At 42.4% G+C, this 26855-nt stretch overlaps 1 protein-coding gene across 1 annotated transcript in view; it reads left to right on the top strand.

The window, feature by feature from the left end:
- The window catches only part of LOC127584632 (glutamate receptor ionotropic, delta-1-like), a 634847-nt gene that overhangs the window by 255343 nt on the left and 352649 nt on the right, over positions 1-26855 (top strand). The window contains exon 3 of the mRNA XM_052041451.1: positions 24262-24546. Coding sequence (XP_051897411.1) covers positions 24262-24546 — 285 coding nt within the window. The remainder of the gene's footprint in view (positions 1-24261; positions 24547-26855) is intronic.

Consider the following 26855-nt stretch of genomic DNA (forward strand, 5'->3'; position numbering starts at 1 on the left):
TTTCAATTGATACACACCCTTAGTATTTCCTTACTGAGCTTGCTTTCCATGTGAGCTCATTAATTCTGCCACCATGTCACTGCGCATTTCCAAAGGCTGTTGCCGGGCTAGTGAAAGGCTGCCTCTTTTCCTAGTGTGGGCATCAGATGTCCATAATGGATGCTGAGATGGGCCTGTGCCCTGTTCTATTCCACTCTGAGTGACTGCAGTCTGCTCTGGGACACATATGAAGGTATTGCCAGAGAGCCAGTGATGTGTGCTGAATTGTGCTGAATACTGAAGGAAGACAATGGTTTTAAGCTCTACCATGCCAATGAGACTCTCGTGGCACTGCACAGATGAGGGGAAAGCAGTTCCACTCTGACCCACATTGTGTTACTGCTTTTGACATCTCCAAACCCATGCCAACTCTTGCAACCAGATCACACAAAAGAGCTGTCTGCTTCCTGAGGGTGATGGTGAACTCTTGGCAGTCACCTCTCTGTTTGTGGAGAAGCACAATCTGCTTCTGGTAGAGACAGACCTGTTTCTGGTGACACTTCCGTTCCTGAAGAAGGATTTCTCTGTTGTCTGTCAATCTTTTCCTGACCATTGGCTGAACTCTGATGGTACCTCCATATAGACACAAGACATTGAATGTCCTCTACCTGTGCTTCCATGGAAGCTAAAATCTAATCCATCAGTCACTGCAGTGCTGAAACAGTGTGGAAGTTGGTAACACTATTGGAGTAGAAGTGATGCTGCACTGACTCTGCACTGCATCTACCAGCAAGGTTGGAGATGGACTCCAGCATTTTCCAAGCCTTGTTCATTTTGCCTGAGTTTTTGGATAATGCACCATATATTTCACTGTGCGTCTGCCAGCCTTCCTCTGGAAGAACGTGAACCGTCCATCCAGCATAAGTTCTGCATGTGGTACCATCAATGCGGGCCTCGCTGCCTGAATAACCCATGAGGGGGGGAGGATCTCTACTTCAGCTGGCCCCTACCTGATCCTCTCTATGGCGCTGCACGGTTATTATGTGCTACCTCTTGTTGAATGATAAAGAGGAGTCCACTATACCAAGGATATTAGTGCCTCACTTGAGCTGTCTGGCTTGTTTATGGGTATGAGTGCTGCCTCTGTCTGGACTGCAGGCTCGTCAGTCTGGGTGTGAATAAACCCACGTCTTGGTGGGGTGATTGTCGTGTGAGGCATTTCCCTGTGTATGAATGTGTGCATGAATGAATGAATGCAGGCACGGTAGTGTGGCAGTTAGCATAAAGCTATTACAGCGCCAGCGACCCGGGTTCAATTCCTGACACTGTTCGTAACGAGCTTGTACGTTCTCCCCGTGCCTGTGTGTGTTTCCTCTGGGTGCTCTGGTTTCTTCCCACATTCCAAAGACGTAGGGGTTAGGAAGTTATGGGCATGCTATGTTGGCACCGGAAGCGTGGCGACATTTGCGGGCTGCCCCCAGAACACTCTAAGCAAAAGATGCATTTCACTGTGTGTTTCGATGTACATGTGACCAATAAAGATATCTTATCGTATCATATATTGCACGGGAGACTTTTTGTCGAGGTGTGGTGCAGGGAGGATGGGGGTGTCTAGTGATCTGAGTCGATTTAAGAGAGTGGAACAGTGAGTGAATGTATTAGCACTTTTTCCTTCACATATCTTGAGAGATAATGATACTTCCATTGTTGCTTCTCAGTTTGGCACACTTGGCAGAGGCCTTATCTACCTGATAAGGATCAGGTGACATCTACATGGTACTTCTGCTGTTGCCCTCAAAGGTTTCCTGCCCCACTTTGACATAAAGAACCTCTCTTTGAGAGAAAATTTCATCCACTGTATATTTAGATCCCAGCCAGCAATCCTGGGGCAATGATTCCAATCTTCTCCCAACGTTCTCTTTGCTATCTCCTCAGCCGTTGCTGTGCAATGTGGGGAGTGTCCCTTTAAGACCTGGAACCCAGTGTGGTTGGTTGCAGATGTAAATGGATTTGGATGGCAATGACGATGAGCATTGCTTCCCTTATTAGGAGGTGCTGCCTCATGAAAACACACATTTGGATTGTAATTGAAAGCCACAATCCTTTTGCATCATCATGAATCAGTACAGGTGAACCACAAAACAAGGTTTTGTTATTTCCATTAGCAAGGCAGACCAATTGAGGCTAATCTTATGGCAAACTCTTTCAGTCTACCCCACAACACGGTGAATTTTCCACCGATAGGACCATTGTTTCCTTCCTACATACAATACCAATCATCTCTCTGTGTATTTGATAACATCTTTTTGCCATTTAATCAAAGTTTCTGGTTGAAAGCCCTAACGTTGTGCCTTATTTTGAGGTAATATTTATGATTTACTTCATCAAAGCCTTTCTGGGTTTTATAAGCCAGTGAGGATCAAGCAATGGAGCCTTTGGAACCCTTCCTCATTCTTGCAATCATTCAATATTGAAACTCTTTGAAGATTGTGGAATGTACTATTGCATTGAAAATGGATGCCATCAATAAAGATTGATTTTTACATTCCTCTTTAGTGCATGTAGGTCAGGCAGCCATTCTGAAGGCAAAGTCAATTTATTTCATTGATGCTTCAAAGATCTAGTTTCAAATTGTACTGTCTTGTTGCAAATTGAATTAGTGGGATAGAGGATCAATTTCTCTATTTTTAATTGGGAAAAATGCCTGTGATCAGGTCAATTTAACAGAAGTTATTAAAGGAGTTTATTTAGGTGATGTGGGGAGAAGCCACCTCTGTGTTGACTCCGCTCACATCACCATGTGCAGAGCGACAATGCAATTTGCTTCCTCGAGCATTGTGATCAGATTCAAGTCATGCATTGCAGCCCTGTGTGTTCTTTGCTATTATGCAAACTGCCTTCATTACAAACATTCACCAACTGTTCAATGGAAAATTTTAAGCCATTTCTGCTTGATGGTACACCTTCAATTAATCTACCCCTGAGCGAGACAGGAATGAGAATCCAAGACAAGTTTCTGCAGGTATGTAAACCCCCAAGGTGCCAAACAATGAAATAAAAAGCCATAGGCTCCATAGACGATCAGAGTGCCGGGGTAATAACACGGTTCTGTGTGAGCATATCATTCCAGCCTGACACTGAGCCCACAAGACTTTAGTTGTCTAATGTGACTGGGAACCTGGAGCAAGGTTGGGTAAATGCAGCTAATGTTTAGAACTGCCTTGATCTACTCAAAAGATGGAATGGGCTGGGAGAGGCTGATGGGCTCCTCTTTTCCAATGTCCCATCCACCTTGGGCAAAACTGGTGATATACTGGGACTACCAAATAGGATTACTTCATTCAAAGGAAATGGGAGGAAGGGAAGCAATGCTGGAGCTTTAGTGTTTTTGTTCACAGTCTCACGGATGTTTAACTGTTTATTACTTCATGTGATATGTGCAAAGGCTCCATAGCCGACAGATTGTACGTCTGCCAACTGTATAAGCAGAATTGTGCGGACACCAAAGGAGAAGCATAAATCGATACACACTTGGTGCATGGCTTCACAGATTTGAAGATGGGTAGATGGGTTTGTTCTGTGCTGAATGGAGTTTACAAGTCAGGCACTCTTAGGGCCAGCAATCGATTATGTGTTTCATTTGGTCTTCTGTCCATGCCTGTTGTCTCTACCCTATACTCATTATCTGTTCATACTCTTTCTCATCTTACTTTGCTACATTTTTATTGGTTTTCCTGCACTGTTTTTATTTTTACCTGTTCAACTTTCTTCACAGCAAAGTCTTTTAAAATCACCTTTCAATATTAACTGTCTTAATAAGCATTTGGAATGAAGCCAGGCTCCTGAAATTAGGTTATACAAACGTACAACTCTGCACACTTCAAATTCTGATATTTGAAGTGTTAGACGAGTTTCCTTATATGAGCTGAAATGTTTAACATCATGAGCAGAGCATGGCTCGACAAATATTATTCGGAGTGTAGGCACTGCCAACGTGGCTGCACTTACTGCTCATGCATTGTTGCCCAAACAATGTGATGTTGGACCTCTGAATAGCAGTCTGATAAATTTCTTGTGATTAATAATGAAAAAAACTGCAGGTGCTAGAAATCTGAGATAAAAAACAGATCAGGTTTTGACCTTGAAACATTGGCTCTATTTCTCTTTCCACAAATGTCCTGCTAAATGTTTCCAGCATTTTCTGTTTTTATTTAATATTTCTTGTGAGCCCTCTTCAGAGATTCTTAAGATGTAACTGAACGGCACTAATTCCTACAGACTGTAATTTCATTTATTGTATCCCCATTTATTATATTTTCAGCTGAAAATTTAATCTGTGCTATTTAAGGATGGTATGAGAAGCTACTAGTTGAAAGAAAGCCTTCTGAGACTCTAATGCGTCTGTAAGAAATGGAAGTATTCAGTAAGATTAAGACTGATTGATCTTAGCCTGAACTTCACTTGTCTTCCTGTTCCCCATTATCCTTGACTCTCTTAGACTAATTTAGGATACAGTTTTGTGAGATGCTTTTGATTGATTCCAGTACGTTTGAGGAAGCATGGGTTTTCCTCAGTTGGGTGGAGATGTGATACTTGGGATGGTTTCATTTCTGCCAAGGTAGTTTACAGGTCTTCCATGACGGTATGTGGGTGGTGAAGGGAGATCACCTTCAGTGGATCAGCATAGCCTTTCTTCAATTGAGGGAAAGGGTGCTTGAAGATCAAGATCTCAGACCCGGCACAAAACTCACGATCAATTTTTGCAGCAGTGATCCCTGACCTTGTATAGACTTCTATGACCAGGCCAACCTACAGCAGGTATCTCAAAAGGCACTGAAAATACATCATCAACACTGTTGGCTCTGTTGGGAAGCCAGGCCATTTGCTTGCCTGACTCAAACTTCTGTAACAGATACTCTATTCCAAGTTCTGTCATAGGGAGAGATGACCAGGTCAACAGAGGAAAGAGTTCAAAGCTTTCTTGAAACAATGCAGTAACCCCACCAATTCTTGAGAGTCCCTAGCCAAGAACTGTTGAGAAGGAGCATTTGAGATGGAACTAGGAGCCCTGAGTCCACGTATGGGAAGCACACAAAGGCCCTTCATGAACAGCAGAAGGAGCAAGCCATCCTGCCAGGTGCCTCTTGCCTTTGGAAGAGTCTGCTGTCCCTATATTAGTTTCATCAGTCACCTCAGAACTTGACCAAACCGGAGTGGAAGCAAGTCACCCTCACTCTTGAGGGACTCCCTAAGAAGAAGATTATAAGCAAGTTCAAAATGTTGTTCTACTGATCCCCAACCACAGAGGGTAAAATGGAGTGGTTGTCTTTATTGTTCTCCTTTTGTGTTCTCTCCTTTCTCACCATTGTCTTGCTAATGTCTACAAAACCGAGATAAAGTGAGCAGAGATTGATGGAGGCTCTGATCCTGACGAAGGGTCTTGACCCGAAACGTCGACTGTTTCTTTCCCTCCATGGATGCTGCCTGAACCTGCTGAGTTCCTCCAGCATTTTGTGTGGGTTGCATTAGATCTTCTTCCTCATTTCTCAGAGAAACAAACAAATGCTAGCTAATAAGATATTGGCAGCTTCCTATCTAGTTATCCACAGAGCATTTTATGTAAACATGAGGAAAGAATATATTGAATTCCTCTATCTTCAGATTTGTTCAGGAGAATGTTAATCTGCTTTGATTTTTTACAGGATGAGACTTCACTAATCACTTCAATATTCGCGGTTATGTCTTCAGCTCTGGAAGTCCTTCCTTGAGGTTCTGTACTTCTCTTTCCTCCTTTTAGACCCTCCTTGCAACTTGCATCTTTAACTGAACTACTACCTCTGTAGATGGGCTTTGAGTTATGTTCTGTTAGCCAACACTTTTATCTGTGGCTTCCTGCACTGTTACATTGAGGTCCCATGCAAGCTTGAGGAACAATGTCTGGTCACGTTGCAGCCTTCTGAACTCAATATTGAACATTACAATTTTAGGGAACTTGCTCTGTATTGGAACTGGCCATTTCTGCCAGTCATCCATCTGTGATTTTGACTCAGTTTCTCCTCTCTCTATTAGTATAGTCTGGTCCGGTGGGCACGTCCCACAGCCCTTTTAGTAGCAGCACATAGCACAGGCAAAGAAGCAAAATACGCTTCCAACTGCAACATTAACCCATTCAGTCTCACCTTCCAACCGAAAACTAACTTGATTTCTCTCTTTCCCAATTCTGGCAAAGAGTTTGGGACTGAAACATTGATTGTTTTTCCCTCCATAGATGCTGCCTGACCTGCTGACTGTTTCGAGTGTCTTCTCTTTTCATTTTTGGATTTCCAGCATCTGCAATATTTTTGATTTTTGCCAATGCAGGGCTGGGCTGGAGTGGGTCCCTTATAAAGTAAATTCCATCCCTTTGATTGCTGACAGTTCTTTCCTACACAGCGCTGACTAGTCTCACTCCCATCCTCATAAGGCCTAGGTCTTGACACCCTGACTCTCCAACTCCTCAATCCTTTAAGGCCATGACACCACTCTACCAGTTGAGTTCAGCCCAGTTGATTAACCCACGGTCTCAGCCCAGCAATTCCCTCAAGGTCTCTTGATGGAGGTTCCATTCTTCATTCCACAACCCCAGCTCAGCCCTCCTGGATCACCCTTCTGCCCTCTAAACTCAAGCCAGAATCCTTTCTGCAGGTCACCCTATCCTCGCCCGCTAAACCACCTTCATTGAGGACCTGGGCCCGAGTTCCCAGCCCTCACCCTGAACCTGGATTCAGACACCCACTATGCACTTTCCATTATTGAAAAATGCAACACTCTTTCAATATTGCTCTAGAATTTCTGGACCAGTCTACTTTGCAAGGCTGAGGTACACTGTTGAAAATAGAACAATATTACAGATGAATCCTTGATGCATTTGTATAATCCCCTTCCTTTTAATTACCTCTGCTAATTTAGTCATGGGGCGAAACTTGTTTTGTTTGTAAAGTTTGGTGCAGAGGTCAGTAAAAGCTGCTCATTGATTGGTGGAGAATAATGCCATTGGTAGGCTTGGGAAGAGCAAAGGTAAAAGGTGGTCACAGGGTTTGGATTGTACCAAAGGTATTACCAGTAAATTATGACAATTCCAGTGGTTATGGTTAATGGGAATGAATTAAGAGTGAACTGTTAAAATGGCTAAACAGAGGCTGTAAGATTTTTCTGTATCTGATTGGTTCAGTTGACCAGGCAAACAATCATTCAAAATGGCTAAATTTGAATCTACTACAACAACAAACTAATCAGAAAGAACCAGTCTGTAGTCAGTAACTATTTAACTTTTTCAAACAGCAGATGCATTCCCAATGATTTATTTGCTTTCTGCTCAGTACTTTCAAGGACTCAGCTACTAGCTGTTGAAAGCTAAGAATTCTATTGGTTTAGATGTTTATTGATGCACAGATTTCTGCTACTGGAGTCACAGAGCACGGAAACAGGCCCTTTGGTCCAATGAGTCTGTGTCGACCATCAACCACCCATTTACACTAATCCTACATTAATCCCATATTTTCTTCTACCCCCCCCCCTTCCCATCAGCTCCCCCCAGATTTTACCATTCACCTACACAAGTAACCTACCAACTCACACATCTTTGGGATGTAGGAGGGAACTGGAGCACCCGGAGGAAACCCACACAATATTTTGACTTCAGCAAAATTTCTTGTGCTTCAGAAATTAGCTAGTCATAGAGCAATAACAGCATGGATACAGGACCTTCGGACCAATGAGTCCATGCTGACCACTGTGTCCACCCAGCTAGTCCCAATTTCCTGTGTTTGGCTTGTATCCCTCCAAGCCCCACCCCTCCACGTACCAATCCAAATGTTTCTTAAATGATACTATTACATCTACCTCAACAGTGTTTTGGAAAAGTGATGCATTAGTCTCTGGAATTCTCTGCCAAGGTCACTTCCCTTCCTCTGTTCAATCTGAAGATTTTTCAGCAGCCAATCCTTTTATCTTAACGGAAGTAGAAAATGTTGGAAACACTGAAAAGATCAGGCAGCATCAGTGGGGAGAGAAACAGAGATGATGTTTTGGGGTAAGGACCCTTCATCAGAAATGGAAAAGTGAGAAGACAGTGATGTTTTAAGTTGCAGAGAGGAGGGTGGAGAGAACAGAGGGACTGTCAGTGATAGGATATAGCCCTCATCTTTCATTGTCAGGTTTCCGTGCTTCACACACAGCCTGATTGCTCTTGGCATCAACAAAGCAAGGGCTCTGCCTAATATACCGACAAAACTAATCAGGGAAGAGACGGGTAAAATTAATGAGTGCCTAAGATACCAGTAAATCCATTCCATTCCTTCACCCATATGCTATGCTTCTGCTCAATCCTTCTTATAAAATGCTCTCAGATGCACCATTCTGTTAAATCAGCAGAAGCATTGTTTGGTGTATGTTGGGCCTCGGCTCCCACGAGAGTGAGCTGAAAGTGAAGGAGGATTTGTCTTGACTCCTCCGAGGACACTTGTGTATGTTGGAAAGGTAGCGGGGTTAATGTTCTTCAATGTAATATGTGGTTAACAGTCTTGAAACTTAACATCCCTGAGTTTTCTTTATTCATGGGCAGACGAGATGGGAGATTTAATATTACTAAAGCGTACAAATGTGTGACTGTGTGTATGTGTCTTTGCGAGTGTGTGTGTGTATGCAAGCAGGCTTAGCAATGTACACTTATGCCTGAAAAAATGAGTAAAAGACAAGAGTGCTCCCAGAGGAATGGTATTGCTAAATTTGAAACTGACAAGGTAACTCAGGAATCAAAGACAATACTTCGCTGAAAAGTTGAAAAGACACCAAAGCTAGTATGGTGAGCAGGGATTCTCCTTACTGCTTTGGGAATGGTTCTGGTTTCATGCAGTAATGAACATTGAACCCATGGATGTAAGATTAGAAACGGAAGCAGGAGTGAGCAATGTGCCCCTCGAGTCAGCTCCACCATTCATGGCCGATCTGATTGTTGGCCTTCATTTCATGCTATGTGATCCCCATGACCCATGATTTCATTACAGTCCAAAAATCCATATATCTTGGCCTTGAATAAACTGGGTAGGGAGTACCAACAATTCACAACCTGCCAAGAGGGGAAAAAAAGAGTGCTCAGTCCAGTCTCAAATGATATTTCTTTATTGTAAGACTGTGCTCCCTGCTTCCAGATTCTCCCACCAGGGGAATCATTTTCACATCATCTACCCTGTCAATCTTTTACATTTCAGTAAGATTACTTCTCATTCTTTCAAACCCCTGAGAAAGGAGGCTCATTTTACTTACTATTTCCAAATAAGACAGCACTTTCTTCCCAATTGAATCAATCTTTTCTGCACTGCCTCCAAGGGAAGTATATCCTTCCTGAACTGAGAAGAGAAAGCATGTACTCGGTACTCCAGCTGTGGTCTCTGCAAAGCCATGTGAAGTTGCAGTAAGAATTCCCTACCATCTGCCTTACGATAAAAAGCCAACATTCTGTTTGCCTTCCCAATCACTTCCTGCATCTGTCTGCTAACTTTTGGACTTTCTTGTACTAAGACAACTAGGTCTTTCTCGCTACCAGCATTCATTAGTTGAGCAATATTTTGCTTTTCTAGTCTTCCTACCAATGTGGGTGACCTCTAGTGGGTGATTAAGCTTTGCAATTTTTTGCCATTTTTAAGGAGACTCTTTTCAAGATGGCAGCACCAAAGAAGAAATATTTACATTTAAAGTTACTGTGGCAGGTTAAGAATAATGGGGATATGTGCAAACATATAAATTAGGAGCAGGTGTAGGCTGAGGAGCAGCTCCTCACAGCTGTTGGATTCGACTGTGTTAAGTAGTTTTTTAACATGTATAGTGTTTAATACACCTCAAGTGGCTGGACAAGGAATGGCCGCTTCCTAGCTTATTGGTTCGTCCATCAGGTGAATATGTGTTTTCTCATTGGTTGGTTTTGCCACAGGTATCTAATAGGTTTTCTGATTGGACTATTGTTAGCTAAGGAGTATCTCTTATCTCAGGTATAAAAGGTGTCGTTTTTTTGTTAATCTCTTTCTTGCTCTCTTCCCCGCTCCCCGGCCCGAGCTCATTTTTAGTTCCTTTTGTCTTGGCTCATCTCCTAGTAGTAAAGCTAGTGTCGTGTGCTCTGTGACTGTTTCTTTGTTTTAAACTTTTCCAATAAAACTTTGTGAAGCACCAAGTTGTTTTCAACTCATTCTTGGACTCCTGAAAGAACCTGCAGATTTGAAAATAACCAGATCTGACAGCTAATCTAATTGCAACATCCACTCTACATTCCCAACTACCTATGGTGATCTTCCACCCCGCCCCCTTTTCTTATCAACAATCAATCTACTTCTGCCTGAAAAATATTCAAAGGCTCTGCTTCCATTACCTTCCAGGAAGAGAGTTCCAAAGATTAACACGAAAAACACGATGATGCTGGAGGAACTCAGCAGGCCAGGCAGCATCCGTGGAGAAAAGCAGGCGGTCAATGTTTCAGGTCAGGGCCCTTCTTCAGGACAAAGATTAACAAAGCTCCAAAGATTAACAACCCTCTGAGAGAAAAAGCAATTGTCTCATCTCTGCCTTAAGTGTGTGACCCCCTAGTTCCAGAATATCCCACCAAAGGAAACATTCTCTCCACATCCACCCTGTCAAGACTCCCGACAATCTTGCATCTTTCAATCAAATCTTCTGTCACTCTTCAGCCAGTTCTAGGCTGACTCCTAGCATATTGGTGGCATCTCTCCTGATGTGTTGCCTGCTACCACATCTCCAGGCTCATTGGCTGTTCAAGCTTTCAATGAATTTAATGCTCATGAATGCCTTTGACTCCAGTTTGACAGCAAGCTGAGCTTTTGACCACATCTCTGTGCCATTACTAAGACTGTTTCTAACAGCATAACATCACCCATGTCAACTCATTTGCTGCTGGAACATGCATCCGTGCCTTTGCTACTTTTAGACTCAATGTGTTCCAGTGAACTCCCAGCTGGTCTCCTTCATTCTACCCACAACTAAAACAAGCATTCATCTCCCTTTCTTCGCCAGCCACCGTAAGCAACTACATCACCTGGACAATCTTTGGTCTCCACCCAATCAGACGTTCCTTCAGTTCCCTTTACCCCTCCCCCCACATTACTTAAAACAGACCAATTTTCTAGTTGATTGACTGAAACATTGTCTTTCTTCTCTCTCTACATTTGCTGCTTAATCTGCTGTTTATCTCCTGCATTTTCAGTTTTTACTTCAGATTTCCAGCATCTGCAGATTCTTTTGCTTTACAACCCTACAGCTCTGTTGCTTATCTCCAAACTTGAAGTTAAATAAAGGCTAATACATTGGTTTGAGGGCTAAAGTAGCTTAAAAGTGAACAAACAGTAGGGGACATAATAAATGCATATTCCACTGAAAGTTAAATCCCTACAGGAAAATTGATTGATCCACTTGTGGTTAGCTAAATAAGTTAGGATGGTATTTTGAACGAAAAAGCTTATAAAGGAGTTCCATATTTACATATGATATAGAAGGAGCCATTTGGCCCATCGGGTCTATGCTGTCTCACAGTACAATCCCATTCCCCACTTCTTTTTCCTGTGATTTATCCTCCCCACATTCTCTTCAATTCTACCGCTCACCTACACAAGAGGGGCAACTTACAGCGCCCAATTAACCTGCCAACCCACACGTCTTTTGGTTGTAGGAGGAAATTGGAGCACCTGGGGAGAGAGACACATGGTCACAGGGAGAACATGCACCGGAGGTCAGGATCAAACCCGTGTCACTGGAGCTGAAGCAGCAGCACTCCTTACAATGCCACTGTGTAAAGTTACCAAGAGTAGTGATGGACGTGATCAATTGGGAGGAGCGTGGGGGGAGAAAACTGACAAAGAAAAGGAAAGGAAAATAATGAGTGTTAATTATCAAGAAACCTAAAAACAGATTGTGAAGCTTCTGCAAGGACATTAAGAGGAAGAGAAGACCAGCTGGTGTCTTAGAGGCTGAGACAGGGTAATTAATAATAGGAAATAAGGAAAAGGCAGGGAAGTTAAACAAATATTTTGAAACTGTCTTTGCAGGATAAGACACTAAAAAGTCCACAAAAAGTACTGGTAACTGTGGAGCAAAAGAGAGGGAGGAAGTTAAGGCAATTCATATAACTAGGGAGAGAGAAAGTAAACTAATGGGCTGGATAGGTGACAAATCCCCTGGACCTGATTGGCTGCATCTTAGGAATCTAAAAGAAATGACTCCACTGAGGCAATGCATCAATTGTCATCATTTATCATTGCCTAGAGTTTGGAAACAGCAAATGTAACACCACTGAAATGAGGGAGTGAGCAAACAGAGAACTACAGCCTAATTAGCTGACATCAGTTGGCATGAAAAAGCTGGAATCCATTATTAAGGAAGTGATAACAGAGCACTTAGGCACACATAACACAATTAGGGAGAATCAACATGATTTTATGAAAGGAAAATCATGCTTAAAAATTGATGAGAGTTCTTTGAGTTGTAATTAGCATGAGAGATAAGGGATTGCCGGTTAACGTAGTGTATTTGGATTTCCCAAAGGTACTTGTAAAGGTAATACATACAAATTTACTGTACATAGTGAGGGCTCACTGAGTTAAAGGTAATACAGACTGTCCCCAGGTTATGAACACCTCTCTTATGGGAACTGATAGATATGAATGAGCCCCCATAATATTGTTAAATTCAAAAGTCTGGTGCCGTACGTATATTCATTTCTATGAATAGCAGAACTAGTTTCCTCTCTCTCTCCACTTTTCATAATTGTTCTTTCTTTTCAGTCTTATGTGCTTTTGATGCCATTCAATACTGCGGAGGTATGGTTGCTAAAACGAGTAATTTTTGTGTATTTTCCAACGTATGGACATAATCGACATTTGGACGTCTGTAAAAATGGAACCTGTTCGTTAACTGAGGATGGTCTGTATGTTGCCTTGGAAAGAATAATGGTGAACAGACAGAAAGGGAAGTGTAGGGGAAGATGGGTTGTTTCAAGCTGGCAATTCTCAGGGATTAATGCTGGGCTTCATCTATTCGTAATCTACGTTAGTGATTTAGATGAAGCAATCGTGTAATATATCCAAGTTTGCTGATGATATAAAGACATCTGGGAATGTAAATAGTGAGGGATTTAATTGATTTAGGTGAGTAAGCAGAAACAGCTGATGTGATGTAATGAGAGAAAATGTGAGGTCATTGACTTTGGTAGAAGAATTGAAGAAGAGAGCACCATTCAAAAGGTGTTAGACTATTAAGTGTTATGTTCAGAGAGGTCTGAGCACTTTTGTACAAGAACTATTGCAGGTCAGCATCCAGATACAGCAAGAAATTTAAGAAGGCAAAAGGGCTGGAGTACAAGTGTAGGGGTTTCAGACACGAGAGGGTACAGTTTTGTGAGAAATGGGAGATTTAAAGAGGATTTTAGGGGTAAGATTTTTACACAGACAGTGGTTGATATCTGGGACACACTGCCAGAGGAGGTGTGGAATCAGATACAATCACTATGTTTAAGATGTTGTTAAGCGGATACTTAAATAGGCAAGGCATCAAAGGAAATGATCCTAATGCCAGAGGACCAATGGGATTAGTGTAGATGGGCAAAAAGGTTGGCATGGACATGGTGGGCCATATGACCCATTTCTATGATGTATAACTCTATGTTTTGGTGTTGCAGTAACGACTTGGGTGAGACTACCAGGAGTATTGGTGTGATCTCCCCAAAGTACAGTGGTGGTCTCCATAGTTAAAGTAAGCGTGACTTTGCCTTAAAAATAGTGAAGTGAAGGTTCAACGGACCAACTCTTGATCATTTTATGATGGAAGGTTGAGCAGAATGGACCTGTACACTCCATAGTTTATAAGAAGTGATCTCCTCAAAACACACATACCCAGAAATTCATTGGCTCCATTTTGTTTGGTATTAAATAACCTTCGCACACCTCGTCTGCAACGTGTTGACCCCTTTGATCATCATTTTGATCTGAGGTTAAGATCAAGATTGTTGATCACAAGCATGTTTATTTTCAGATAATTTTCTATGCGTTTGAGAAGCATTGTGAGCCGGGGTACCCTCATTGTCAACGCAGGACAGGATGGCAGGAGTTCACAGAAGTGCTGATCTCTAGGAATGAAAGGGGAAGAGGGACATGAAGCAAGGTGTGTCAAACACTTAAATCTACCGCTCAAGGACACCACCTCGAGTTGCAGGTGGTTGGAGATGGTGTCCCTGAAGGGGATATTATTCAAGGCACGCTCTACCACACAGCCACTCATCCCCTCCCCTCCCATCCCACGAGCACACATAGCCATCCACATACACTCACTGTTACACATCATCACAGACCCACACATGGAAACAGTGATTCAGGACTGCCATTGATTGTGTGAGGCAGCGCTTTTGGAGGCTTGTTACTGACAGAATGCTACGCTGTCAAGAGGCATCATTGAAGTAGCTGTGCACTGCTGGTGGGGCCGAACAGGGGCTGTAATTTTGGAAGGTCAGTACTGAGGCACCACTACAGGACATCCCACCTTTGAATAAGATGTTAAACCAAAGTGCTGCCTGTCCTCGGCATCTGATGGGAAAGATCCTCTGGCACTAATCAAAGAAGGGTGGGGAAAGTCACCAGTGTCCCGGGATCCTGATTTGAAACTTCTTTTATCTGATGAAAGACGGACATTAACCCTCTTCACAGATACTACCCAAACTTCTGAGTATTTCCATCGTTTTCTGTTTTTAGTTCGGTGTCTTTAGCCATCAGTCAACCTCAGTGAAAATAGATTATCTGGTCATTTATCCTCCTCTGTTTGTGGGACATTTGCCACATCTGTCTGGCCATGGTGAATAATCGGAGATATTCTCAGGTTATAAAAGACATTGTTTAACTGTAACTTTTTTTTAACACCAGTTGACACTCTGCTGTGGTGCTGTGTAGGCAGCAGCCTGGTTGGGTTAAGTGGGTGAAAACTTGTGTGTGCTTTGACTCTTCTACCCAGAATGGCTACTGAGACATGTTTCATTTGTTTTCTACATTTGCCCATCCATAGACGGTCCTGGTGAGCCTTCCCCTTGAGCCTTTGTAGCATTGTGGTGATGGTGCTCTCATATGGACATTGGGTCAGAGTTCCAGCTTTGGTGAAGAACTACTGCTGAGGAAGTCTTGATGTATGCCCTTCATATGTAAACTTAATGTGACTGACCCTGCTGTTGTCTATCTCTGTGGCCAGCGGGTGGGGAGGTTTTGCTGCCAGAGCGATCTTGATGATTTCCTGTGGAGTGTTTGGTGGATCGTCCACTCAGCACTTAATGGGTTGCTGCCTCTGGAATTTTGAATTCTGTCATGGGAGATGTTTTCTTCAATCTGTCCTTTGTACTCCATTGGAAGTTATAAATAGAAATGGAGCAATCCAATTATGGGAATTTCATCAGTGAATGGAATATAGACACTGCCCGGATTACATAAGGGTTCTGTTCCTGAGAACAGTCTGTATGCCAATTTCTTGTAAGTCAGAAATGTTCATTTCTATAGCCACCCATATCACTTTGTGTCAAATCCCTGCATTAGTCCTAATGCAGGGTTTCAACTTGAAACATCGACAATTCCTTCCCCCCCCACAGATGCTTCTCGACCCGCTGAGTTCCTCCAGCAGATTGTTTATTGCTCCAGATTCCAGCATCTGCAGTCTCTTGTGTATCCATACCATATCGTTCTACATACACTCGCTATAATCCTTTCATTTCATTGAATAGTCACCCCAATGCAACCCAAAATTAAACTAATGGAATACATACTGTATCCAGTCATTAATGAATACCATGAAACATTTTATTATTAGTACAAGCTTGAAAAATGCTTTAAAAATGTATGGGAGAATTTGCATAAAGTTGGATTTTCATAGGTCAGGTGACTTGTAACCCGGGGAGTCCCTGTAATTCTGAAGGTATTACCTGTTGCAGCCTGATTCTAAACTGCACAGTTGGTTGTAAATACGACAACACCCAGCTCATAGTGGGTTGTTCCCATCTTTCTCCACGTTTCATTGAGAAGGGTTTATTGCAATTCAAGGACGTGCTCCTACAATTTTATGATTTCCCCCTGAAAAGGCTAAGACTCACTATAATTTATTATTGTAATTTAATGTGTAGCGTTATTTCGTTTTAAGCCTCAGTGGTGCTTTTCACTGCCTTGGTCACCTCATACATATCCAGCTCTGATAATGCAGAAGAAGTTAATTGTGTCAGTTGAGTCTGTCACTGTTAGATGATGTCAGGGGAGCACTGTTCCCAGTTTAAGTCAAAGACTGAAATTCTTCCATCTCGCAATGCACTTGAAAGCCAAGCACCCAAACGTTGATATTTTAATCTGTTAGTCTCTGCTGCACAGTGAACACCATTATTATGTACATAGTTATACCAAAGGTCAGGAAGAAAAAAATAGAGAATTGCAATATAAAATGTTTGTTCTTTATATTATCAATGATTAAAAAATGAATTAGTCATTCTGCATGAGTAGCATGGCAACCCAGAAAGCTTTATCACTAGAGAAAAGAACCCTGGTTGATTTGCCTTCTGTCCCACACAGAAGAGCTCAAATCGGCTATACTTCCATAGGTTAGCCTGGACAATGAGTGGAAAGGCCTGTTTCTGTGCTGTGTGACTCCGCGACTATGACTTGTGCAAATGGAGCAGTTGCTCCTATGGTAGAAGTGCAAGTAGCTGCGTGAGTGGAGATGTGAGACTGTGCGACTTGCTGTCTGATTCGGTGCTTGGTAACTCTGAGTACATGCCATGTTAACACAGTAAAAGAAGTCATGTCGCACAAAGTCCTTCATTTATCATTGGAGCTAGTTAAGCATTATTCTAATGTCAAACAGTTACTTGTTTCTCATTAATGCCTTAGTCAGAACAAGGCACCATAAAAGGGTCAAGGCATTTGATATTTAGCCCCTCAAATTTGCTCCAAGGTTCAGTGAGATCAAAGTTGATCGGTGAGCTCAGTCCACATGCTTGCCTTTACTCCATACCTTTTGGTTTACAAAACAAATACCAATGTCATTATTAAAATTTACATTGTACTGGCATCTATTACCATTTGGGTTGTAGTTTCTGCACACTTATCTCAATTTATATTTGGTGTGACTGTACCTTGGATTGTAGTTGTATAATTTCCACACATATGTTATTCACACTTGGAGTGACTGCACATTGGATTGTAGTTGGTGATCACTACACACTTGTCTCTGGTTCTGATTGTGATGAAATAACAGAGAGATTTCTGGTTGTGTAGGTGGTCGATGATGTAGTGCTCCTGAAATGGACTCTGTTGCTGTATTAGAGAATGATCTGATAGGCAGAGCACTCTCACCTCCCAGAGCCAGGCGGTGGACAACGTAGAGCTCAATTTTCTTTATTGTGATTTTCCCATGAGTTTTGAATGGATGCTCCAAGTGTGTCTCTGTTGTCACTTGATTGGATCCTTTGAAGCAACATCATGTGGCAAATATGGCAGCCAATAAGATGACTGACATTAAGCTATTTTTGAGGGGGCTAATTTCTGCCTTCAGATGGTGGAGTAGGGGAGGAGGTGACCTGGTGAAAACTAATAAACCAATCTGGTTTTTATATCACTGATTTCATTCAGTCAGTGGACCTGACTCATCACTGTCCAGGCAATCAGGATGAACAATTATCCCATCGTCTTTATTAAAGGAATAATGTTGACTCAGTTCTCCTTTGGATAGTCTTGGGACCCTAAGCATCAACCCAGGCTAGCAGAACAGGCAGGCATGGCTAGGTTTATCTAAGAGTCCAGATGAAGGGTCTCGACCCCAAACATCAACTGTCCACTTCCCTCCACAGATGCTGCCTGACCCAGTGAGTTCTTCCAGCATCTTGTTTGTTGCTCCAGATTTCAGCATGTGCAATCTCTTGTGTCTCCAGGTTTAATTGTCTCCTCTGACCAAACCAGTGCACTCTCTCCCACAGTAAGCCCTGGACCTGGCCCTAGTTCTAGACTCATGTTAAGGAAAGTATGCAGTGGTCAATCAGTAGGGCCCAAGGCTGAGGAAATTTATAGTAGCAGGACCACAAATAGAACACTGGCCTGCTGCCCTTTGATCTAAGGTCACATCACTTAGAACACACACCAACTTCTGGCTACTTTTGTTTCTGTTCCATCTTGATAACCATTGATGTAACAGAATTATTGGACTAAATACATGAATAATCAGTTGAAAATACTTAAACTCTCCATCTGAATGATCTTTCGTTGATGTTTCTGCTGGAATTTTACCCTAAAACATGTAGTAGCAATGAAAGACTAGAGATGATTAAAAAAAAATCAGCCCTCAGGAAATGGGAAATTGAACAAATGAAAACTGTTCTATAAGATGCTCTCACAAATAAATCTTGAAAGGATTCCCATTTAGATTAATAAAGTGAAGTGTTCTTGCCTCATCTATAATTAAAAAAAGAACAAATTCCCATCTTGTGGTTTGGACAGTGTCATTTCTAGGCTGCTTATACACAAACAGAGCTGACGTGAAATACCCTCCTTATGCTCAATTCAATTATAGGACCAATTTAAAAACTATTTGGGACTTCCTTATCCAGATCCCTGCTGAGAACAGATACTCGATGCCAAGTTAACATAACCCAAGAGTTTCTGACAATAAATTAGCAACATTACTCAAATAGGCTTGTGGATGATGGAGGAGACCAGACTGAGATTGAGGAACACCAGTCCTTCCAACTGAATTTCCCCTCTTATTTCCCTTCATCCTCATTTCTTCCCTTACACATTACGTCTTCAATCTGCCTCAGACACTTACTCTGGAAAGGGAATTCTACAGCCCTGCGGTTCTCTGTAAAACAAGCCTTTCCCACTCTGTTCTAAACCTCCTCCATTTCATCATGTATCTTTGACCTCATTCTTGTCCCCTCATCCACTGTAAGCAGTCTGCTCCAACATCCCCCATACTTTCACGGTTTAAGTTTTTTTTATATTTCATTATAAGATGGTCTTCATAACATCTTTGGCTAATTGTAATTTTTCATAAGAGGTCATTTGCCCCCAAATCCCACCCATTACCAAACCAGCTAATGCCATACTCCATTCCTGGAGTCTAGACTTATGGTCTTCAAGTGAACCAGGGTTAGAGGGTGGCAGATGTCTTGATGTAAACTCAGACCCCATTAAAGTCTTCCATTATATTCACATCATATTATTATTTATATTAAAGTAACCAAATGTAAAGGGATGTTGGAAGGAGCTGTTTGTGTTCTGAGTACCATCGCCCCATCACTGGTGGAAAGACACAATCTCTCTATGACATTCACAAAGGTAATTTCCAATATGGGCCTGGAATTTATAGTGGAGGTGAGCACAGAGGTAGGATCTGTGTCCACATACATACGTGTGTTATTATTAAGAAGAGGAATCATATAAATGCCTTTATTGTGGGGGCACGGAGAGTTTGTGGGATTGAGCTATAGGAGCGGGCCAGACATGGGCTTATTGCTGTGATTTCTTTTGTGTGGAAGGTGAGTGATCAGGTGATCCTGCAATGGAAGGGACAAACCAATTCAATTTAGTCTTGCTCACTTTATGGTACTGAGAGATATAACCAGATAAAAGCCATAGAAAATACACTATATGAATGTTTAAATTCTTATGATATTCACATGCAGGTCTTGTGCTTGCTGTTTTAACACACATTAATCTGTTAATTTAAAACCAGCTCCAACATTATAATAAAAGCAAGCAAGAAATTATGCCTGATGTAGTAAATATTACTAACTGCATAGCATAATTTCATGGCCTTGGTTTTTGATATAAAATGCCCATCTTTCACTCACAGCTTCCCCCCGAGGAGTAAGATCTTCTGAATCATCTTCTTTAACATACTGCTTGTTTTTATTTAATTACCAGGTCGCCAAAGAGTTTGAGAGTTTCAGAAATTATCTGCCAGATAATTTATTCCATATCCTTTCTGTCAATGAGACACTTTTGTTTCAGACTGTAGGTAGGTAGATTGAAGGCAGAGAGCACAAGAGATTAATTACTCTTTTAACAACAGTTAAATGTATTACTCCTATGGTAGAAAGAGCAGCTTGTGGACAACTTGACTCAAAACAAAATAGAGGGCCTTGTAAGATCAAGCAGACATAAAATATTTCCTCTGGCTAGTCAGTCAGTTAGAGTCATATAGTACCACAGCACAGAAACAGGCCCTTCAGCCCATCTTGTCCATGCTGACCTGTTCTTCTGCCTCATCCCATCTACCTGCACCCGGACCATATCCCTCCAAATCCCTCCCATCCATGTACCTATCCAAACTTCTCTTAAGTGTTACAGTTGAACCTGCGTCTATCACTTCCGCTGGCAGCTCATTCCACACTCACACCACCCTCTGAATAAAGAAGATTCCCCTCAGATTCCCCTTAAATATTTCACCTTTCACCCTAAACCTATTTCCTCTAGTTCCAGTCTCACTCAACCTGAGGGGAAAGAGCCTGAATGCATTCACCCTATCTATACCTCTCATAATTTTGTATACCTCTATAAGATCTCCCCTCATTCTCCCGTGCTTCAGGGAATAAAGTCCTAACCTATTCAACCTTTCCCTGTAACTCAGATCCTCAAGTCCCAGCAACATCCTTGTAAAGTTTCTCTGCATGCTTTCAAGCTTATTGATATCTTTCCTGTAGGTAGGTGACCAGAACACAATACTCTAAATTCAGCCTCACCAACATCTTGTACAACTTCAACATAACATCCCAACTCCTGTCTCAGTGCCCTGATTTACAAAGGCCAATGTACCAGAAGCTCTCTTTATGACCCTATCTACCTATGATGCCACTTTCAAGGAACAATGGATCTGTATTCCCTGTGTTCTTCTGCATACCCCAGTGCCCTACCATTCACTGTGTAAATCTTACCCTGGTTTGACCTCCCAAAGTGCAGCACCTCACACTTGTCTGCATTAAATCCCATCTGCCATTTTTCAGCCCATTTTCCTAGCTGGTCAAGATCACGTTGCAAGCTTTGATAACCTTCCTCGCTGTCCACTACACCCCCAATCTTGGTGTCATCGCAAACTTGCTGATCCAGTTTACTACATTATCATCGAAATCATTAATATAGATGATAAACAACAACAGACCCAGCACGATCCCTGCGGCACACCACTAGTCACAGGCCTCCAGTCAGAGAGACAACCGTCTACTACCACTCTCTGGCTTCTCCTGCTAAGCCAACATTGAATCTAGTTGGCTACTTCATCCTGAATGCCAAGTGACTTAACCTTCTGGACCAGCCTCCCATGTGGGACTCTGTCAAAGGCCTTGCTAAAGTCCATGTGGACAACGTCGACCACCTTTCCCTCATCGACCTTCCTGGTAACCTCCTCAAAAAACTCCATAAGATTGATTAGACATAACCTACCATGCACAAAGCCATGTTGACTATCCCTAATCAGGCCCTGTCTATCCAAATACTTATATATCCTGTCCCTTAGAATAGCTTCCTATAATTTACCCACGACTGATGTCAAGGTCACCTGCCTATAAATTTCCCAGCTTATTCTTAGAGCCTTTCTTGAACAATTGAACAACATTAGCTATCCTCCAGTCCTCTGGCAGCTCACCCATGGCAAAGGACGTTTTAAGTATCTCTGCCAGGGCCCCTTCAATTTCTGCACTAGCCTCCCACAAGGTCTGAGGGGACACCTTGTCAGGCCCTGGGGATTTATCCACCTTCATTTGCCTCAAAATAGCCAGCACCTACTCTTCCATAATCCAGATATGGTCCATGACCTCACTACACTTTTGTCTCAGTTCTATAGTATCTGTGTCTGTCTCTAGAGTAAAGATGAATGCAAAAAATTCATTTAAGATCTCCCCCATCTCTTTCGGCTCCATGCATAGATAACCACGCTGATCTTCAAGAGGACCAAATTTGTCCCTTGCTACCCTTTTGCTCTTAATATACCTATAGAAACCCTTGGGATTCTCTTTCACCTTGTCTGCCACAGCAACCTCATGTCCTCTTTTTGCCCTCCTGATTTCTCTTTTAAGTGTTCTCTTGCATTTCTTATACTCCTCAAGTGCCTCATTTGATCCTAACTGCCTATACCTGATATGCTCCTCCTTTTTCTTTACTAGGGCCTCAATATCCCTCGATAACCAAGGTTCCCTGAGCTTGTTAGCCTTGCCTTTTATTCCGACAGGAACATACAGATTCTGTACTCTCAATATTTCACTTTTAGCAGAGACCAGAGATTTAAAATAGTTACTAATGAACTGGGAGGAAAGAGAGGAGAGACTTCTTTACGAATTGGTGACTGTCTGGAAAGCTGATTATCTGAAGGGTGTTGAAATCAATCCCAGAGAATATTTGAAAGGCAATTGAACCTGTACTTGCAAATGAAAACAGATTTGAGACAAAAAAGATGAGTTCTAGTCCTAAATTAGAAAGTTCTTTCAAAAAATTAGTATAAACACCGCAGGTAAAAAATGGACTGTGATATTTTATGATTCAACTTATAATGATTAAGATGGGACATTGTTGAGATCAGAATAAAACAGTAGACAGTGTAGCAAAGGTAAATGTTGAACTCTTCTTCAAAACAATCTGTGATGAGACAATGAAATATAGTTTAAAATAGTGGAGAGGTTTGATGCTGATGCTAGCAAGTCCTCCCAGGCTGTGTTAATTCAGGGCAGGCATCAATTGTCCATGCCTAGTTGCTCCTGAACTGTGGCAATTAAGAATCGATGACATTGGTTGGTCTGGAGTCACATATGGACCAGACTGGGTAAAATTGGCAGATTAAAGTGAACTAGATGGGTTTTGTACGCCAATCAATAGTTTCACAGCCACCATTACTGATACTTACTTCTTTGTAAATTCCAGATTTACTTAATCAGTTGAACTTAAATTCCCTTAGTGTCCTGGTGGGATTTGAAATCAATGGTCCAGGCCTCCAGAAGTCATTCAGTAACTGAACTGTTGTGCAAGCAAAGCAGAAGAGCTGTTTCACATTGTCTTGGCCGATATTTATCCCTCGATCATCATCATACAACTTTGTTCAAGTTGCTGTATTGTACTTCCCTGCACTTCAAAACTACCTCAATGTCTCTAAAGAACTTTGAGCTCTTCTCATAATGTGAGCAGCTTCTTTCTACTTCCCTGCTACTACCCCTTTTTCCCCAACACTGTATTTTTTTTTTGCAAGTACATTTTCAATTTCCATCAAACACTGCTTGGTCAGGTTCAGTGCAGATTTGATATGAAGTAATGCACATGTCTCTTTTCCCCAGGGAAAGGGAACCGAAAAGTAGAGGCACAGGTTTAAGGTGAGAGGGGAAAGATTTAAAAGGCACCTGAAGAGCAACTTCTTCATGCAGAGGGTGGTGCGTACATGGAATGAGCTGGCAGAGATAGTTGAGGCGGGTACAATATTTAAAAGACTTTTGGATAAGTATATGGATAGGAAAGGTTTAGAAGGATACGGGCCAAACCAGGGTAAATAGAACTAGCTTGAGTTGGCCACCTTGGTTGGCATGGACAAGTTGGGCCGAAGGGCCTGTTTCTATGCTGTATGACTCTATGATTCTATGAACTTCCTTTTACATTGTCTCATAAAATGATCCCAGAGGAGGTACAGTTGTAGGAGAGAAAAGCTCTTTCTCTGTGTCCCATCAGATACTCCAAGGGAAGCTACTATACAGGTTACTTGCAGAGGAAATCTCCTTCTACACTATCTTTATCAAACATTCTCTTAACAGGTTCAGCATGGTAAGATACAAGATGAAACTTCCTCTGCAATGTCCTATCAAACTCATTTAAGGCAGGTACACCTTCGGGTTGGTTATGGAATAAAACTCCCTGTAGGTTAGATATGGAGCAATTTTCACTCTGCAGTAATGGTTTTAGCCCAGTCTTAAACTAGTCTACATCAGTGTGACATTTTTATTTCCCATTGCAGTCATCTCATGAGCTCCCTGAGTTTTGTGGAGTCATGTATTCTTCAGTCTACTTTTCACCAGGAACTTTTGCAGGCAGCAGAGTTCAGGGACTTTTAATTTGGGCTGGAATAAATTTCTGGTGAAGAGGAAGAGGGGAAATGCAATGAAGGAGTCTCCCTGCACCAATGCTGGTCACCTGATGCTGGAGAGCTGATGGTCATGTTTTTGATACTCCTCTGATGTTAATCCTTTTGCTTTCTTTCTGTCGACAGCATGCGACCTGATGACCCAAGGGATCCTTGCTCTGGTATCCTCCACTGGTTGTGCTTCAGCCAGTGCTCTCCAGTCACTCACGGATACCATGCATATTCCGCACCTCTTCGTGCAGCGTAGCAATGGGGGCTCCCCCCGCACTGCCTGCCAGCTCACTCGCAACCCCAACCTTGAGGAGTACACGCTGCCCGCCAGGCCTCTGATCCGAATCGGTGATGTCATGCTCAGACTGGTCAACGAGCTGCGATGGCAGAAATTCATAATTTTCTACGACAACAACTATGGTGAGTAACTCACAACATGACACGCACAGGACTTCCACACCTAGTGCAAGTAACTAATCTTTGCACCATTCTGCTGTTTTGCACTTGTTGTATTTATTGTTGCGTTCTTATTACCATGTATAATGTTTACTTTGTGAGCTTCATGCAAACAAGGAACTTCATTAGACCCTGGTATACATGCCAATAAACTAATTTGGATTACTTTCTCACCACTCCCCTCCTCTTTATCCCGGCCATCTCGCCTCTCTTCTCTCGATCCTGATGCAGGGTTTCGACCCAAAATGTCGATAATTCCTTTCCTTCAACAGATGATGCTCCCGCTGAGTACCTCCAGCAGATTGTTTGTTGCTCCAGATTCCAGCCTCTGCAGTCTATTGTATCTCTCGAAAGTATGAGTGGTCAGGCAGTTAGATAAGATATCTTTATTAGTCATATGTTCATTGAAACACACAGTGAAATGCATCTTTTGCGTCCAGTGTTCTGGGGGCAGCCCGCAAGTGTCGCCACACTTCCGGCGCCAACATAACATGCCCACAACTTCGTAACCCGTACGTCTTTGGAATGTGGGAGGAAACCGGAGCACCCGGAGGAAACCCACGCAGACACGGGGAGAATGTACAAACTCCTTACAGACAGCAGCTGGAATTGAACCCAGGTCGCTGGCGCTGTAATAGCATTACGCTAACTGCTACACTACCATGGAAGAGCACACCTTCAATGAAAAACCCTAATCCATTCATCAAATTCTATTCCAACAGTTCAATTTCAAAAGCTCGGTTTGCAGCTCTGGTCAGATGAATTCAGTATTAAAAGAATAATTTGTAAGGTTAGGGACTCTGATGCAAGATTGTTAATGTAAAAATTCTCAGCATGAAGTGTGAGCCAGTAATGGTAGCTTGCTCAGAACCCGAGTCTTAATGAGTGCCACTTTTTGGGTAGGTTGGGTATCAAAGTGGCATCTATGGCACATGCATATTTGGGTCTTGTGTTGCACAGGGTGGCACAGGTGAGGGTACTGGCATGTCTGTACTGAAATTTGGTGGAAGTAGGTGGTGGAACCAATCACCATGCAATGCCGAATTGATTCCAGCATTGTCTTATGGAGGTCAAAGCTCCAGTTAGAGCCTCTGGCTGCTGAGCATGCATTCAATCATCCTACCAGCACTACTTGAGGACCATCCACTGCTTATAGATTAGTTACTGTTTGCCTTCTTGTTGCAGCTGTGATTTTACAACACTTATGGGAATCTTTTGAGTTTGTTCAAGTTGCATAAACTGCAGCATGCCAAGTGTTTAAGCTTTAGCTGACTTCAAGGCTTTTGCACAGATTAGTTCCTTCCAGACATAGGCACATTGTTAGATATTTTCCTTGAAATATTGGGTAACCGGGACTATGAACAGAAGCTAAGCAGATCAGCATGAGCTACTGGAAGAGAAGGAGGAAGCTCCCAGCAGGAAGACCATATTTTCAAGAGATATTCAGGGAGCAACTGACCTATCATACAGTCTAAAAATGTGTGACACTTTTGTGCACATCTAAAGATATTCGATCTGAAGGATGCCCTTACAGTAGCCACAAATGTAACCCCTGAGCAGGGCAAGGATTGCATTGCCAGTACATTTAAAGGAAACGTAGCAAATAATTTTTCAGCATCTGGCTCCTTCAGATAGGAGCAGAGATACCTGCAACATCTTGCAGTTTGGATCTGGTGTTCTAGACCAGATTAAAAGCAAGGGTTATTGATGTACATTATTCAAGGAGAACTGATTATCTTTTAGTCGTTCTGAGCAGAGATCAACAGAGAAAAATCAGACAGCTTTGGTAGATTGCAGGCTTCTTTATGGCATGGGGTGTCATAGTCTGTACGTACATCACTCTCCCTATCCTGGATTAAAAATGGATTGCAATCCATATCTTTAAACTGGTGTGTAATCACAGGTAGTGAGTCATGCAGTTTAGGACTAGGTATCCTGGCTCCTGTCAAGACGTACTCATTCTGCAGCAGCTGCTGTACCAGCTGCATTGGAGCCACCACAGTAAACCAAAAGGAGCTTAGTCAGAAGATATTTGCTGACAACATAGGTGACAACTCTGGTGCACTACTTGTGGGGACCACATATGGATACAATGAAATCTATCCTGCCACTTGAAATCTGATAGAGCAAAGTAATGGTGTGCTGACACCAGGTTGACAACCAGGCTATCTCTGGCAGAATGGGTTGTCAACCTTACCATCTCGAAGGCGGGGTAAATTCCCCCTCGCCCCTTCATGTGGGGGGGAGGAGGAGGAGCAGGAGAAAGTGGGCAG

This window comes from Pristis pectinata, chromosome 30 (assembly GCF_009764475.1).
Source record: "Pristis pectinata isolate sPriPec2 chromosome 30, sPriPec2.1.pri, whole genome shotgun sequence".
Classification (NCBI taxonomy): Eukaryota; Metazoa; Chordata; class Chondrichthyes; order Rhinopristiformes; family Pristidae; genus Pristis; species Pristis pectinata.